The sequence below is a fragment of the Pocillopora damicornis genome, chromosome 2, assembly GCF_964200805.1.
Source record: "Pocillopora damicornis chromosome 2, jaPocDami1.2, whole genome shotgun sequence".
Lineage (NCBI taxonomy): Eukaryota > Metazoa > Cnidaria > Anthozoa > Scleractinia > Pocilloporidae > Pocillopora > Pocillopora damicornis.
The window spans coordinates 10,819,616-10,837,612 of NC_142671.1; the positions used below are offsets into that span (position 1 = coordinate 10,819,616).

General features: G+C 38.0%; 2 protein-coding genes across 6 annotated transcripts; one reads left to right on the forward strand and one right to left on the reverse strand.

The window, feature by feature from the left end:
• The first annotated feature begins 510 nt into the window (after positions 1–510).
• Positions 511–7,957, forward strand: LOC113670905 (sodium-dependent neutral amino acid transporter B(0)AT2). Its single transcript, XM_027187118.2, is given in 9 exon segments — positions 511–863; positions 2,502–2,959; positions 3,577–3,687; positions 4,127–4,336; positions 4,744–4,839; positions 5,206–5,404; positions 5,805–5,964; positions 6,513–6,675; positions 7,047–7,957. Coding segments are annotated over 9 exon segments (1,896 nt in total). The 5' UTR covers positions 511–631; the 3' UTR covers positions 7,314–7,957.
• LOC113670906 (melatonin receptor type 1A) lies at positions 7,575–17,844 on the reverse strand. 5 transcript variants are annotated; one of them, XM_089195473.1, is made up of 4 exons: positions 17,743–17,844; positions 16,283–16,370; positions 13,978–14,061; positions 8,527–10,152 (listed from the first exon to the last, which is right to left on the reverse strand). In XM_089195473.1, the coding sequence occupies exon 4, from the start codon at positions 10,106–10,108 to the stop codon at positions 9,131–9,133; it is 978 nt and encodes a 325-aa protein (XP_089051599.1). In that variant the 5' UTR covers positions 10,109–10,152; positions 13,978–14,061; positions 16,283–16,370; positions 17,743–17,844; the 3' UTR covers positions 8,527–9,130. The 5 variants fall into 5 exon arrangements, with proteins under 5 accessions (XP_089051598.1, XP_089051599.1, XP_089051600.1 ...); XM_089195472.1 differs by lacking the exon at positions 17,743–17,844 and having other exon boundaries at positions 7,575–10,152; positions 16,283–16,379; XM_089195474.1 differs by lacking the exon at positions 13,978–14,061.
• Between the last annotated feature and the right edge of the window lie 153 nt (positions 17,845–17,997).

Sequence of the window (17,997 nt, forward strand, 5' to 3'; positions counted from 1 at the left end):
CCTCCCGCGTTAGACCGATACCAAGTCTTGTTCTGACAAGGACACATGACAGACAGCTGATTACTGTTTAAAAAGACTGGTGATTTTGAAATAAAAAGCTTTTTTCCTCCGTTTGGGTTCACTTTGTACAATGTTTGTTCCGGCGTTACCCGTGGATTTCCCGTGCAATTACGACTGGGTAAAACATGTCCTTGCTAAAATGGAAATACTGATAGAACAGACCGAACCACTATGCAATACGTGGCTTTGCGGGAAATGCTAATTAAAGTTTTCTGTTAAGGTAGTAGGTTAATATTTGCCTAAAACGCTTAAATCAACATACCACTGAAACCACGTTCATCAAGGAAGAGACAGGGTTTTTTTTTTTAATTTCTTTTTAGCTGAGTTATTTATATTTCTCAACTGACTTTCAATATCTTTCAATGTTTTTTCAACAAAGGATTTTTTTCCAGATTGTGTCGATTGAGTGACCACAATACAGTTTTCTTTGAATCGATTGTTTTGTAGAAACTCGATATTCTTTATTAACTGGAATAAGTTACTGTCTGAAGTGACATGTAGTTTTCCAGGTCTTAACTCCCAAGGGTGCCTGGTAGCTTGCACGGATCGTACTGCAAGAGTGCTAGAGAAAATGTCGGAAAAAGGCGAATCAAACGGACATATTACGGTCACAGTCACCTCACCCTCAAACGAGGAACAGGTCATCACTGATGAGGAAAACGATGACGAGCTCCAAGTTGAAGTGGAGGCGAAGCGGAAAGGATGGGGAAATAAATTGGAGTACATGCTTGCCACTGTCGGATTTGCTGTTGGTCTTGGAAATGTATGGCGTTTCCCTTACCTGTGCCAAAAGAATGGAGGAGGTTAATAAATCCAGTGACTAACAAAAGACATAGAGTTTTGCCTGGTTTCTTATCTTAGTATTGACTACTGGACGATTTTAACACCCCAGAGACATCGGGTGAGAATTCGAAGGGTTTCCTATTTCACACTTCTGTGTCAAACCCATTTAGCTTACTAAAATTCAAAGGGGTCTTGCGCTTTCAACGAATCTTTCGTAAAATTATATCGAGCAGTACTTTATGTGACAGAAAAGTTTCCCTTATGAAGGGTGGGTAGTTTTAGTAGTGAATTTCATTCCTTTTGACTTTCATAGCGTCGACACCGGAAATAACTTTACTGTATTTTAGTTTGTTCGAGATCGATTCTTAGGGTAAGCAACCTTTATTTAAATGCTTCGAAATTTGTTCTTTTGCCCTTCGTGAGCAATTTCGCTTCATTTTTTCAAAAAAAGAGTTTGGTATAGCTAAGAAAAACTCTCAGTAACAGACCTGGTGTTGAGCGCTATCCTATTCCCACACGCTTGTATTTGTCTGCCGATAGTGGTCTTTAGTTTCCGTCTCTTACGACAATGAACTTAAGATTTTTTCAGAAACAGAACTGGGCGCTTCAGTAAATATTTTTCGCGCATCTTAATCTTGTACAATGGAAAAACTGCTAGGATGGACCAAGTATCGCTTTATTCGTTGAAACCTAAACAAAGTATAGTGATTCAGAAATATCCTATTGTTGAGACAGTCCTTGACGGAGATGAAGTTTCTAACAAGAAAAACCTAGAAATAATTTTGACCTCAAAGACATTTTAGCCAAATTTTTAGTGGACTGAATGTACTATTTTCTCTTTATCAGTTGTGTGTGTGATTTTAGCTTAGTGTACTGGAGAGGTGTCAGATTCGCAGTTGACTTGTCATTTACATAAAAAATAAAACCTCTCCTCTAACATCACCTACATGAACTATCAACAAAAGTATTTCTCAAATATATTCCGAGGGTTTCCTGGAACATGGGTAGTTTGCACGAAATACGTGTGAATCGATCGCTAGGATGGGTCTCCTTTGCAACCGCTCTAGAGCTAGGATGTCATGCAACGTTACTGCCTAAGGAGGCGTTCCAGAGCTAGGATGTCACGCAATGTCACTCCCAAAGGAGGCTTTGCGGAAAATCCCATGGACAGCTTTAACCCTTTATACCCTAACATCAGTATGCATCTTCTCCATACTGTTCTCTATACATTTCCTGAGGTGTTGACATGGAGAATTTGTCTAATAATCATGAGCTTCTTTAGCTGGTGATCATTTCCTTTATTGTCGTGACCTTTATGTGTGATTCGGGGGGGAGAAGTTAGATGCTTGTCACTCTTAGGGAGTCAAATGATTATTAGAATGTTAGTAACGCTTCCCTTCGTAGAATGTGGTTCGTTTCATGGAGACCTTACGGAGATTTAAAGAAACTGGAAAATCTTTTCAGGTTCAATTTACTGTAGCCTTTGCTATACCGGACTGAGCTCTCCGGTTTTTTTCGGAACGTCAATCTCTGGGAACAAAACGAGGTGAAACTTGGAAGCGAGAGGCTAGGAACTTTGTGCTCGCGGCTTTTTCTTTGCCCTCACAGTTTCAGATATGAGAGGCGGTGAACAGCATTTCTTGAAATTTTTTTTCTAGGTGCTTTTCTCATCCCGTACGTCTTCAGTTTGGTTGTAATGGGAATCCCCCTGTTTTTCATGGAGTTGGCGATTGGTCAGAGCCTGCGTCAAGGATCTGTGGGTGTGTGGAATGCCATTCACCCCTTCTTGGGTGGACTGGGGTTCGCATCAGTGGTTATCTGCCTGTTGGTGGGCCTGTACTACAACATGATCATCGCCTGGTGCTTTTACTATTTATTCGCTTCTTTCCAGGACCCTTTGCCTTACGCCAATTGTCCTATGGTGGATAATGTCACTTTCGTGGAGGAGTGTCAATTAGCAGGCCGTACACAGTATTACTGGTACAGGAATGCCTTAGAAATAAGTGCGTCCATCGAAGAGAGTGGAGGACTCCTGTGGCATTTGTGCCTGGTGTTGCTGCTCTCTTGGATTGTTGTATTCTTGTGCATGATGCGTGGTGTGGAATCAGCAGGAAAAGTGAGTACTATGATAAATATTCTTGCATTTAACCATAGTTTACTGGTAGCCTAAATTTTCTTCTCTGTTTCAGTCTTTCGGCATCCTTCTCCATCCTTGTCTCTTCTGGGTTTATTGTCTTGTTTATCTCTTTTGAGTCAATGTATTGTGTTTGTGTTCATGTTTAAGGTAGCTTTTAGCGCCAAAAAAGAAAAAACCGCTACATAGTTCTCTGCGGTAATGAGCCTTCTAACTCATCGAGATCGTTCGTTTTCTTTTGCGGAAGATAAATAATTGCAGTGTGTTTGTATTCCTACTTTCCCAGCTGCAGTGGTCAACCACAGAAAGAGTGAGACACTTGCCACACTAATGCGTTTTTCCTTTAATTTTATAGCGTTTAAGTTTGTGTGAAGGACAAAAACGTTTCAAAGATATGAGTTTGCGAACGAGGTTGGGGCCTAAATGTCCCTTCGCGCTGCTAGAGGTCGGATAAACTTGCTTGACAAAGAAGTTGTGAGTGCTTCGTTGATAAAATGGTGACGGAAGTTTTCGTCCTTTGATAAATGAGAGGACGAATCAGATTCAGTTCACAGCGTTGCAATAGTTGAAAATGGTTTGAGTTTCTTTCTGGTTTGCAGGCAGTCTACTTCACCGCCACATTTCCATACGTCGTACTGATTATCTTCTTTGGTCGTGGGATCAGTTTACCAGGCTCTGTTGATGGCGTCAAACACATGTTTACCCCTCAGGTAGTAAACCCAGTCATGAAACAAATATGAAACATCTAAGATTTTAGTTAAATAGTCTGTTTTATTCCTGTGAGCATGGGAGATAATAATTACCTTCATCAAAATGGCCTAGATTAAGTTATTTCACTAGACATTTCACGTATTTCAGATTAATTTGGATCCCACTTTGTTTTTTCAAACAAAATCAGGCAACAACAACAAAAAAAAAATAATTAGAAATTTGCGTACAATTCAACGCTTGCGAAAAACTCAGTATCCCAAGAGATCTTAATACTGATTTAATCTATTTATAAACCTGTATTGGTTAAACCAAATAAACTCTCGAAAATTTTTTAAGGAGATTGCAAGTTATTATGTGCTTTGTATGCCAGCAAATAACTGGTATAATCAATACCCCGTCTGTCATATTTTTGGTATTCTCCTTGTTTTCTTTTTCCAGTTTGATAAACTTACTGATCCTCAAGTCTGGCTGGAAGCCGCCACACAGATTTTCTACTCGTTAGGAGTTGCTTTCGGTGGACTCATCGCCATGTCCAGTTACAACGATGTCCATAACAATTGCAAACGGGACGCTATTCTGGTGTCCACCATCAACTGTGGCACCTCAATCTTTGCTTCAATTGTCATTTTCTCCATTCTTGGATTCAAGGTAAGATCATAAATAATGCTATCGGCACAAGTATGTTTAAAAAGGTTGTAAATGAATTTGGAATTCGGTCGTCGAATAAAAATTTGTATTCAATTGTCAGAAGCCAAGTGTTTCCGTCACAAAGTGCACTTAAAAACACTCCTTCGCTTTTTATTTGTGGCTTTAAGTCAACAATTCATGTAGAATTACACCAAATGCCATTTCTAGATATGGTCATGTAAACCATAAACGTAACATATCTAACACATGTTACAAGTAAGAATCTTAATTTCCCACCAGAGATAGGATCTCGGGAACATGTGCTTTACCGCTGAGAGCCGGTGAGCTGGGTTACTATTAGGTTCACATTCGACATCCGTGCTGAACGCTTTTAGGGGAAAACGGTTACCACCCTTTTTTTTTTCAAGGCCCATCATTCATATCACGAATGTTTGGATATCTACGGAGGAAATAGCACCAACATTGAAAAGCATTGTAAGGATTTGGAATTTTGGTTGTCTGAGGTAAGTGCGTACACTCAGTGTGAAGATGATACATTTCCTAGTTCACGATGAAAGCTGTAATGAATTGATATCTATGCATTTTATCTTCGAGGATGTTGTCCGTTGCATTCTTGTAGGGAAGGAAGCGACCACGAAAAGTGGGTCGAGCACTTCATGTCATGTTAATTGAATAAACTGTATATTGAACGATGTACAGGCCAAATTTTTTAAGCAACAAATATAGAACAGCAAAGGACCATATTAAGAGTAATCATACCTTGTATGTCTAACATGAGGAGCAACTAACACTGAAATGGATGAGATGCCAAAAACTTTGAAAAGAGAAGCTAAACGCTATGGTTGCTATTTTTTCCTTTCTGTATCCAGTCTGCACAGGGACCTGGGTTAACATTCATCGCCTTCACGGAAGCGATAGTGAAGATGCCCATATCCCCGCTGTGGGCTGTGCTGTTTTTTTGCATGTTACTGACTCTTGGACTCGGCAGTATGTTTGGAACTTTGGAGGGAGCGCTCACACCTTTATATGACCTTTAAATTTTTCCTTGCAGGAAAGAGATCCTCACTGGTAAGTAAATGAAACTATGGTAGGTTTAAAAATTAATATGTGTTAAGGTTAGGAGAGAAGAGCTCATTCCTTGATAATAACCGAAACACGAGACTTTCCGTACTCTGAATCAGGTTGAAATGCTCTTCAGTGTGCTCGTGACGGTGGATTCCGCCATATAAATTTACTTTGCCGGCCTGCTTGACTTCTGCAGTCCGTGAATGTGTTTTTTATTTCTTTCCCTAATTTCACAAGAGTTTTATTTCTCGTTTCTTTTTATTGTTCGATTTTAACAGAGAAATGATGACATCTTGAAGGGTGAGGAAACTGACCGTAGATCTTGGGAGTTTTAGGGTAAAATTTAAGCTCGTGATAAAAGCTTATGATGGCGGATATTCCACGTTATTCATGTTATCTCCAGGTATCCTCTGTGTTGGTAGTTTCCTGGTTGGTTTGTTATTCTGTCAGAGGTCCGGCGAGTACTGGCTGCAGATGTTTGATTCGTTCAGTGGAACCATTCCTGTTCTGTTCATCGGCTTCTTTGAGCTGATTGCTGTTCATTACATCTATGGTGCATCCAAGTAAGTGTCTTAATACTTGATGCTCGGTGCAAGAGAGCAAAGACATGTCCTGCTTCACTCTTCACGCCATGTTTGACTTGGTATTTTATATTCAATGAAGCAAAATAACCCTCGCAAAATTTGTTTCTCCTCATGGTTGAAAAAGAGGAAGGGGGACTTCCGTTGGCAGGACTACTGTTTTAGACTGATAAGTTGAGTTTGTCTTATCACGTTTAGTCCAAAATTTTAGAAATAGGATATTTTGATGTTTTCTCCTCCACTAGCTGCTTAGTTTTAATCCCCATCTTGTTTGAATAAGGCTTTTACTTACTTACTTACTTACTTACTTACCCATCACTTACAGGGTTTCAACACCAAAAGCATGGAGCGACTAAGAGAATCACTTACCTCCCCTCTCTCTCCTCCCACCCTAGGAGCGAGCACAGTGGAAGGACTCTAATCCAGACCTCTCTCGTATTTCAGGACATTAGTCGCTAGGCCACAAGTTCGCCCAATGTTTGCTTTCCTCTGAGACTAATTTTTGTTTTACGTTTTACGTTTCTCCTCAGGTTTGAGGATGATATCGAGTACATGATTGGAAGCCGACCTGGGTGGTATTGGAAGATCACATGGCGCTTTGTTGCCCCATTCCTTGTTTTCAGTATTTTGGTGGCTAGTATAGTAAACATGGGAATCAAACCTATCGTTTATTCAGCCTGGCATCCGGAACTTGTGAGTAAATTCAACTTTTACTTTCTTTGTTCATGCTTATGGGAATGCGGTTTACCCGTAAATACACGAAATAGCTCTGCCTCGAAAAAAGGTGCCCGTGCTTGTTTTGCGAAGATAACAAATTTAAAATGAGAACTGCGACGAAAAACAACAAATTTGAAAAAGGGCCGAGGCGCTCTTCCGAGTTAACACGGTGGTCATATAAACGACTGCTGATTTAAACCATTTTTCTCGTATAAGCAATGACTTCGTTCTGCTTTACTTGGCAGAGTGGAAGATTTTTGAACATTCATTCCTAATAGAGAATTAAATCATCTTTTTGGGGGTGAAAAACTGATGTTAAATAAAAACAATTTCCTATCCTATCGCAGGCAGACGTGGTCCCGACTCAATATCCAAATTGGGGATATGTTGTAATAGTCATTCTGATTCTGTCGTCGTGTTTCTTTATTCCATTCATCTTTATACTGCGGAGGTTTGGTTTCACTAATTACGAGAAAAAAGTGAGGCGCTCTGTGAGGGGAGATGACGTCATACCTCCGGGATGTCTGACACCCCAATTGTCACGTGTCGCACTAAATTTATCAGAAGAACCGCTGGGTGGGACCGACGACTTCGACGAAAAGTATGAATCGTAAAAGAAAATATATCGGGTCCACGGCACTTCCTGACTTTTTCGGTAAGCGTGGTGTATCTCTGGTTGATTTCTGATGCAAGTTTGACAAGTCCAGTATCGGTATGTTTTTGTTTTATAAAGCTTTGAGAATGGATTTTATCTCCAATATGGACGTCTGACTTCGCTGTAATTTGATGTCTGAGTAACAATTTTTAGTGTGTCTTCCATGTGGCTTTCGGCTCTTTGAAATAATCTGGTATAACAAGACCATTGATTTTATTGATTTTATTGATTTTATTGATTTTATTAAGCTTTTTAATTCCTTAACTCCTAGAAGAGATTAACAAGTAACTTCTCCCTATAAAATCTAAACATTATCCAGCAAACAGCAGGTCATAGGAATATTCAAACTTATCAGGTTGAAGTTGTTATCTCGATCTGACACCAAACTCTTGTAAGTTATTTACAAGGAAATGTGAAGCCAGAGGGAGAATTAACTGAATCCGATATTGAGAGTTAAAGGATTAATAGATGTTATCTGATGAATACTTTGTCGGCAGAATTCAGCTTTTTTATTATTAGTGCACAATGTGTCCTCCACATTCGACAACTATCATATGAAATGTATCGTATTTGTGATCTTGATTAAAATTTATTGGGAATGCAGTTGCTCGTTCAGCTTATATCTCTTACATAGAGTTTAAGTCTGCTGTAGATAGCAGATTAAATTAAAGTGAAAATTAATATAAAAATAATAATGGATAAATAAGATATACTCCCGCAACAAAATGTCAAAAAGACAAAACGTGGTATTAATAAGTTCGAGATATATACCCGTCTACATCAATTTTGAAGTCGGTGTTTTATTGATCTTCTCAGAATCTTGATGGTTTTTCCGTTTTTTAATCCACTGGGGTTGTTGGTTTTCGCTGTTTTGACATTTGGTTTTTTAATTTCATGATTGTATAGGGCGGTTTTTGTGATATAATTTCGGTCTGGATATTCAATCGCTCTGGATTGTTTTCAAAGTATAGTTCCCGGCTTCAGAACTCCTACGTCTAATTTTTTTATTGAAAAAACCAGCTTTCTTTTTCTAGTTGGTTGTTTGAGTCTAATACCCGCTGATTATGTGCTACATACAAAATTGCTTCCACCTCCAACCCCCTCTCCCAAAAAAAAATCCTATTTTTAAACACCAAAGAGTTATCTATTGAATAACCATAGGTTACAGATTTAGCAAGAGAACACTGTTTAATCTTGACGGAAGTTAATAACTCTTAAAATTTTCCAGAAGATATTTATTCTCCTAGGAAAATATTTCAGTTCAGTCTACCTACTGTAATACGATGAAAAAATATCGTGTTAGGGGTGCGTATGGTCTCTCCAAACTGTGAGGGTCTCGCAAAATTGTAGTGTCGTATTAAGACCATTTTCCTTCGTCTTTGGGTTTCGATTCTTTCCCAGAGCTGTCATCAAAGCCAACATTTATTAGGGCGATGCTGTCTCGAATAAGTTGGACTTTTAACATGGAAAAAATCACGGCCAGAAACACGCTGATCCTAGGGGGAAAGTACTAATCCACAGAAGTCCAAATGCTGGCTTTTATCAGGAAGGCTACTTCCAACCGCGTCGCTATCTGGCGTAGACCAATCACCGCACAGCCCCTTCTATTGTCAAGGAAATTGCGATTTATCAGTTATGCTGTTAAAGTTTTATGAACATATTTGCAACGGCGTGAATAAACACCAGTTTATCGTTCAGTAATGCCCTCGTTAGAGTTTTAAACCCTCAAGTTTTTTGGCCCTCGAGAGAAATTCTGTTGTTTCGCAAACCTGTTTATTACTGAGAAGATGATCTCACGGATGGCAGGTGAACTTGTTCACGGTAGTTTAGAATAAGTCGGAAAATCTTCAAAAACTCTCTCTTAAATCTTTTGTTCACAACCGCGTAAATAAAAGGGTTGATTGTAGAAGACAAGAAAACCATGATTGTATAGAACAGGTACATCTGACGGGGCAGAATAAGAGCGCCTGTCACCACGTCTGTGGTGTCCATCACTAACACGGGAAGCCAGCATAATGCAAATCCAACGACAACCGCTACTAGAGTTTTGGTGATATTGGCGTCGCGCACGTTGACCCTGGTCGCAGAATCTTCCCCATTTGCCGTCATGACGCGGTTTTGCCCTCGCACTGTCTTAAAAACGCGCCAATAACAGAAAACAATGGTTGATGTTGGCACTCCAATGAACATAACATCGAGACAAACGGTGTAAGCGATGTTTATTTCGAAGGGATAAACGCAAAGAACTTTGCCGGGCTGGAATGCGTAGTCTTCCCTACCAAACACAAGTGTAGAAACTGAAAAAAGGCACGCCAGTAGCCACACGATCACCAAGTAACCTAGCGTTCTTTTCATGGAGAACACGGTTCGATAGTCGTTAGGCTTCACGACGCAGAAATATCTGTTAAGGGCAATGACAGAGAGAGTATTAAGTGAAGCTGTAGCAAACGTTATAACGCAGAATCCCTGGAAAAGGCAAACAGCTCTGTGGTAAGGCCAAACCCCTGCGATAAGCGCTCCTGCAGAAAGTGGCATCACTGAGGTTGCTACCAGTAGATCTGTCAGGGAGAGTGCGACGATTAACACGTCTGTGATGGTAAGACGACGGCGATTTCTATAGGCTACGGCGAAAACCAGAATGTTTCCGATCAAAGCTGTGATGTCCACCAAAATCAGTATCGTGGCTTCCACCGCAACGAAGACATTATCTCTTTGCGCAATGCTTAGCGCCAGGCGGTCTTGGCCGTTCGACATGATGTCCAATCCAACTGAAATTTGTTCTTCTTTAAAGGAGAAATCTGAAAGGAGAAGTTACAGTGTCCTTCTTAAATTTCATTCTTTTGTTTCTTTCCTTTTTGTTTGTCGTATCTTTTAATTAAGGCCTTCCTTCTTTTCCACGTTTTTTTTTAATATTATAATCAGAATGTTTGTAATATCGTATTTCCCTGAGCAGAGGAAAAAATTGCACTTCAGAGATTTCATTTTATAAATCAACTAGAATAAATCTTGAGTGTTATCCCTAAATTGCTTTTCTTATCTTTAACTATCAGGTTAAATTGGAAATTGAGAATTTTAATCTTTTTGTACGTCAGAATTTGTCAGTGTTCCCAAATGGTCTGATTGCAACTTCGCTGACATCGGGAAACAGAAAGAATTGCATGATTAACCGCTACAACAAATTATCGAGTGCCTGCATCCAAAATAAATTAATCCCATTGACTTTCTACTAAGATATTACCAAAACATGTAAATTTCGCTTTCCAGCAGATTTTTCGCGATCACCTATTTACAAGTGTACCCGCGAAGAAAATTATTGCATACTTAATTCAATAACACTCGTTTTCGTCAATAATGTACACCGAAATGACATTGGCTTTATGAGCGGGATTAAAATGTACTAAATAAAAGATGACAGTTGGTTCTTTTCGGTTCTTTCTCACAGCTCTTTGATTTTAAAGCGAATTAATAACCGAGAGCTTTATTTCTTTTGTTTGCGATAGCACGTAAAGAAAAACATTGCTTGTCTACGATTGGATCGAGATATCTGTAAATTTGTAATCAACTGCAACTGAAACATTGTTGAAGTTCCTTTTGCACTTTAAAAAGACAATACTATAAGAGGCAAAAGCCAATAGTTTGCCTTGGTATGATTGATTTTTATCAGGATTATGTCGGTAAAATTCAACGAGGATACGACGAAAATACTCGTAGAAATATGCGAATGGTTATCGATTTTTAAAACAAGAAGAGACAAAAAAAACTGTTAGAGCTCCGAAATCGAGTTTCTATGTTCCGGGAACTTTTAAGATAAGGCGTGCAGGCAAGAATACAGCAAAAAATCCTTATGGATACGTTTCGGTTACGATATTTAACCATTTCATTCAGGGCCTCAAATGACTATCTTCCATCTTTGCAACTATATAAGAGCTTGCTATTTGTCCGAAATGGACAAATAGACTCAGAAAAATAATAGGCTTCTTCTTTAAGAGTCTTTACTTTAAGCGTAGAGAAAAGAAAATTATCAGAATAGTGTAGTAATACTATTGACATAGTAACGTGAGATTATTTTAACTATTATGACTGGCGCGGAATTTACCACGCATGAGTGGTGCTCCCCCGCGGAGTGCTTGCTAGGGAAATGTTTTGCTCTCGTCTGCGCGTTAGTTGCGTTCTGAGAAGCTTATAAAAAGTTAGGACTAGTTTTATGTGGCTTTGCAAATCTGATTGATAGCGGCATGCTCTTTATTAAAGGATACGTCTGGCTAGCCTTTGGCCGCTACATAACAAATTCTGCTTTCCATGCAGCACTGCCGTTAATGAAAGTCGCAATAAAACTCGCAAATTCTACTCGAAGTTCTCTTCAAATTCTGCTCAACAAATGAATAAGTACACCAGACGTGTAAGTTCAAATTATAAATGTACATATATGTACATGTATTCTTTCTTTGATCACAAACTTAGATTCAACCTTTTAAAACGGCGGTAATTTTTAACATTCATAATAAGGTGGTCAACGTTAATAGCTGAGACGCTAAAGCAACGAGCAACTCCGCAAAACAGAGATTGAAAACTATTCGTTTGATTGGTTTTTTAGTCTACGCCGTTAATTTTTAAGGGATTCTACTCAGAACTCTGCTCGAAAGGCAGTTTTCTGCCGGCATGCTGATGATGTCTAGAACTAATTATGCTCACAATTATGCTAACAGAAATTACCCGAGCCTAAGCCTTCGATTTTCTGTCGGTCAGTTGAATGTTAGGCATTCCTAATTTTATCCTTTTTTAGGGGAGAAAAAGAACCCTAATTAAACCTCATCTGGTAAAGTGAATCTAACAATTCTATCGTTGGTAAATGCGGTTGTGACATGTGTTTTAGATACAATTGTTCATTGTTAACAAAGCTAATGTGAAATCTAAATTTAAACTACCTCCTCTCCGATCGCTCAAATTTTCTCTTGAGAGATGTTTTTAGCCTCTAATGAGTTAAATTGACGTCATTTCCTCCGGCTTTTATCGATGAGGAACTTTAAATAAGTCCTGTGGAAGGAAATCTTGCAATATTGTGTTGTTATTGTGTTCCACAGAGGGAATTGCTTTAACATGGACAATAGAATAACGACTTTTTCATTCCTTTCACTCACGTTGTTTTTATGACGTAATTATGCTTTCAGTATTTAGCAAGGCCCATAACTTTCAAAGCTTTCTCTTTGAAGTGGACCAAAACCATTTGAGTAAGGAAACAAAGGAGAATCAGTTTCAATGCAACATCTTCGAAAAGTTTTAGCACGTCTTCGGCACTAAAAACGCATCCTGAGTGTTTAATAACAATTTGAAGTTAAAAAACACAAAAAATACGAAAAATCATTCTAAAAATTTGATACATAGACGTTGAACATCGTCCACTAAGAAAAAAAAATTACTGACTATCCTCTAATCATAGCTTTATTTAGTCAGAACAGTTTCAAATTTTAGAGCAGGCGAAGTGTTTCGTGTTTTTTCGCTCGATTCAGCCCCATTCATAATTAATTAACAGCAGCATTGTAACGTTCTAAGCGATTTTTCCCGGCGGGAAAAATATAAATTTTTTATTTGTTACGTCCTTCTCGCTAGTCCTCTTCCGCAACTTTTATTGATCTCTCCGAAAAAGAATCCATTAGATTTCAGGAATGACGCCATTCGAGCTTTTTCGAACGGCATAGTTACAAACAACATCACGCAATGTTGACCTGTTAACTCTTCCGGCAGAGATACGGAAGAATTTTGAGGGTTTTGAAAATGCGCGTAGAATTTTCGACGCAAAAGTTATCAGAAGGCGTATGAAAATAGGCCGAACTCATAAGTTGGGAACAATGTTTTAAGCGTCATGTTCATATCGTCTCTTCGAAAACGAACGCATTTATAGATCGTAATAAAGCAGAGCTGAATAAAAATCCACATAGTCAGTCAGATAAAAAAAAAAAAAATGAAAAAAAAAATTTGCTCATGGCAGACTTGCAAATCAGTGGTAACGCACGGCAGAATCAGAAAGTGATTCTTTAAACCTAACGGAATTATAAGCCTGAGAAGATAGAATTTCAGGTGGATTTAAAGCAAAATAAGTTTATTCTCATTAAGCCTGCCAATTTAGGAACCAGCCATTTGAGATTGCTTTTAGATGGCTTTCGAAAGGGCCGCTTTTGTACAAAGGTCTTCTCGTGTACAAAGAGATAAAATCAGAATTGTAGAAAACAAAACTTAACAACAAAAGAAAAACAAGAAATCTCAGGCTAATGTATCTGTGCAAGACGCGTTCAATCCCTCATCTGATTTTAAACCGATAACATTTTAAATGTAAATTTCATCTTTCATTTTCCTAGTTACCCAACTGCTCTCACTAAACTCATTACGTAATATAATTTTCCTTCCCCCTGAACTTTACTCGTAAGGTTTACTTAGTCTAAAGAAGAAGAGTTTTTCAGTCACATCTTAATTCATTAACATCCTTATCGTTTTGTCTCCGGTCCTATATGAAAAGTAACTTTTCGGTGTTTCATGACATTTCCTCTTATTGGCTTGTTTTTGGCGGATCCTTGTTTCTTTGTGACACAGCCAGCAAACAGCGCAGTATCAATAATAAAATAACTTACCTGTAAAAGTAAAAATGGTATAATTTTTTCTTCAGCTTTCCTTTAGTCAACAATCGCGGCCAACAGCTCTGCAAGGCAATCAATCTACACACGGAAATAAAAACAATGTTTTGGAGTTGACCGGATCACAAATGTTCAGTAGGATATCGGCCCTAAAGGAAGAAGTCTCATTAAACATGCGGTGCAAGCCCACACTGTGGGTTTTAAGTTGAGAGAAAGTGTTCAAAGGATATGGCTTCGACAGTTACGAAAAACAGAAGTAATCATAATTGGTTAATTTCCGTGTTTAGCTGGCGAAATGCTTTTTAAGGATTCCTCACCTTTTGTGATGAAGTTCTCTTCCAATTCTCAGATTATTTACAGTGAAGCCATCAAAATCGACGAGAAATATAACCAAGCGGTAATTTCCTTGGAAAGCTTTATCTACTGCAGTTCTTTTCAGCTTATATACTCCGAGAGTTTCCGTGACTACGGCAAATTTTGTTCAGATAAATTTTCATTCCTAAAATCTAGTGCGGATTTCGTATAGAATTTTATTTCAATGGCATACTTGAATAATTTATTAACGAGGTATTGCTCACTTATGGTAACTATCCAATGGAGACGCTTACGTTTATGGATGCTTTGTTTATCGAAGGCATAAATACTTTTAGAATTGCCGCTTTTTTCTCTCTACCGCAAAGGCTGTTTTAAAAATAAATTCTTTCAAACATTTTTTCCTTTGTAAAGAGGGTATGTGGAAGAGACTCGAATATTTTGAAGCAAATGCTTTTAAGCAAAATTTATTTCCGATTTAGTTAATTAATCCTCACACATAGGACTGTACATGTTGCATCAGAGAGCTCAGGTTACTTGGTTAATGGTTGAGCGAGTAATTGTCTAGCTAATTAAATTAACAGGCAATCGTTGCCAACACGTAGTCCAGTAGAAAATGGTTTGCAGAATAAAGCTTTTAGATTTAAGTTCTTTGAACCCTGGACCTAACCAAAGAGGAAGTTTTAAAAAAGCTAACCGGAAACCTTTGAAATAAAAGCAACAGGGAAGTCATCTTACGGGATATGTAAATAGCATCGACTTCACCCACGCTCTGAGGTTAGAGAATATATTTTTTCACGTTTGGTTTTAAGAATAATTGGCAGCAATGGCAGATTATGATAGGAAAAATTGGGTTAAGTGAACATGTTGTTGTATTAAGGACGAAAAATAAATTTGCATGAAGAAGATTAATTCTCCAGTCATTGATCTCCGGTTCCCGTTTTCGGCTTTGTAATTTCCTGTGATCTGATCACAAATCTGTTTTTTTGTTAGATTTCTATGTTTTCGTTCCATAAAATTTGAAGGCTTATTACCAGCTGCTTGTGGCGTCAGCAAATCGACAAGTGATTTATCTCTTCAGCTTATTTGTATCTCTTTTAAGTCCAACAGGCAATGCCTCTCAGTAAAGACCGTATTTTCTTGGCTCTGTCTCAGCCTCTTTGAGTCTTCGGGATGGACGCATCCAGTTTCAAGGAATTGTTTTTAGTATTTTACTCTCCGATCGTATCAGTAATTTAGAAAGACAGACAGACTGGTTAAAGACAGACGTAGTGTTAAGTTTAAAATGACTAAGAATGACAAAAGAAAATATTCAAATGGTCCTTTATTACATTTAAAACTTCAAAGGAGCATGCATAACTCAATGTTACAGTTTGATGAGCGGATTTGTAGCACCTAGCTTTTTCGTCAATTATCTTTAAGATACGACATGCTGTCAACTACTTAAAATCAGTATGAACATCGTGTAGCATTTTTGTAGGGGCACAAGGCTGTATCAATATTAAGTTCAAGCTTTCCAAACGCTATATAATCCCTTAATGACACTGCTTTTAGCTATTTCTTTTTCTACACAAAGCAAATTAAGCATTTTCTGGTTACCGTCTGCGCATCTTAAGTAATTTAGCATGAAATTTGTCAATTTCATCATTCCCAATTCGTGTCAATGTTTGTCCTCCTACTTAAACTACCATTGTTTGGTTTGGTTTTTTCCCCCACTTAACTCAGTAGGTGCTTGTCTTACTAATGCAAGCTAAGTTAGCGATTTAGTTTAATTAATGAAATTTTCTTCGTCCCAATTAGAACGAATCCTAATTATATGATAATCAAAATAATATGACACTCTCGATCGTTCTTTTGAGAGACACTTAGCAGACGCTCGAACCCTTTTAAGCCGTTTCATTACATCTTAGCGAGGGATAAGTTACGATTGTCGTATATTTTGGAATAACTTCAATACTCTAAGATACTAAAATTTCGATTTTCCACTTACCTGCTGCAGTACTTTATAGTTCATGTAGTGTTTTCTGGTCTCTCTTGTTCGTGTTCTCTCCTCTTGTTCTGTCAGCTAACCGCATTCACTGAAATTGAGTGAAAGCACTTCTAACGAACTGCTTTATACTCTCAAATGTTTCCCGAGAGTCAATACATCTCAATGCTTGCTGCAATTAACTGATCTCTATCTTTGATAGACAAAAGTTAGACGCGAGGTAAATATAGCATAATTGTCAAAGTTAAGCGAGTTTTGGGTGACAAGATTCTTTGATTTATACATGTCTAGGAAATTTTCCTGACGCGTACAGCAAAGACTTTCTGAAAATGGAAAATGCAAAGATGATCTGGCAAAGTTTTTCCTCAACTCTGGACTTAAAACGCGTTTATGAGGCCTATAAACGTTAACAAAAATATAAAAGGGAGAAGTATTCCTGTATATTAGTTTCGCTCACTAGCAAACTGATAAGTAAAAAAATGACCAACAATATTTCAAATGACCATTTTCAAGTTCTTTATCTGATCAACGTTTATTAAGGCACTATTAATTTTTCTTCTTTATAATCTAAAATCAGCTTTTCTATGTCATCGTTAGTGCATCTTAGGCAATTTAGCTTGACGTTTTCAATTTTTTCAATGTCAATTGTAATTCGAGTTGCTTATCTGATCAATTAACGTACGCATATTAACTCACTATAAGCTTACAAGAGTCTGGGAGAGTCGTTTGAACTGATGCTAGCCAAGATATCATGTCAATGTTTTTTATGACTATTTATGGGATTTTACGAACGTTACAGGTAATGTTTACGCTGATTGACTGAGTAAAGGTAAGGTTACTATTTTTTTTTTTACTATGCACTGTATAATTTTATACGAACAATGGATTTACTTGGAGCATACAAGTCAGTCTTTCTTAGCCATATAAGAAATGCACGGTGTTATCATAGCTCTGTTCATTGCTCTACCACTGTGTATATAATTGCGATATTAGAGAATTCTTTTAGTCTTAAAAGCCAACGCACTTCTAAAGGAGTTTTGAAAATGCTCTAAAGTGTGGCGTGTGGCTGGTTCGAAGTGCGCCATACTTCTTATGAAATTTTGTTGTTATTTCAGTGAACTGAAGGTCAATGATCACGGTCATGTTGCTGATTGAAAGAAAATAGACAAGTTTATTAATTAAGTCTCAGATATTTAAAAGGCTACTTACGGTTATATTCCGCAATTTGCAACTGCCGGCCGCCACTACGATTGACGGCTGGGATCTTGCGAAAGGGATGCCTTAAAATTGTTTGATTACTAACTGCTTAGTTGCTTGGTCGCTCGGTTACTGACGTCTCGAAGATAAAAGAAAATGACTTTGGATATGAAAGCTACACCGCACTTAAAAAGAAACCGATACCAATAGAAAAAAAGAAAAAGAAAAAGATAAGTCAAGAGCCTATAAGAAAGAAAAATCAAAACCTTCATGTCTTTTGAAGTCCCAGCCGTTTCGCATTCGCGGTCAGACAGCATACAGACAGGCTCTAGCCAACTTGTCAGCCAACCCACATGCTAAACGTTTGTGTTACATATCTTTTAGATTGTGCACGGTCGTCGAATATAGGAAGTTGTCCAATATTTGTCACGAATAAAGGAAAATACTGAATTCGGAAATGGGAATTTGCTGAATATTATAATGCTCACTTTTCGTGAAGTTTAAAGGCTGTGTGATCAACT

Bases quoted from the DNA above. Each gene is read 5' to 3' on its own strand.
- LOC113670906 (XM_089195472.1), bottom strand. From the start codon at position 10,108: ATGTCGAACGGCCAAGACCGCCTGGCGCTAAGCATTGCGCAAAGAGAT.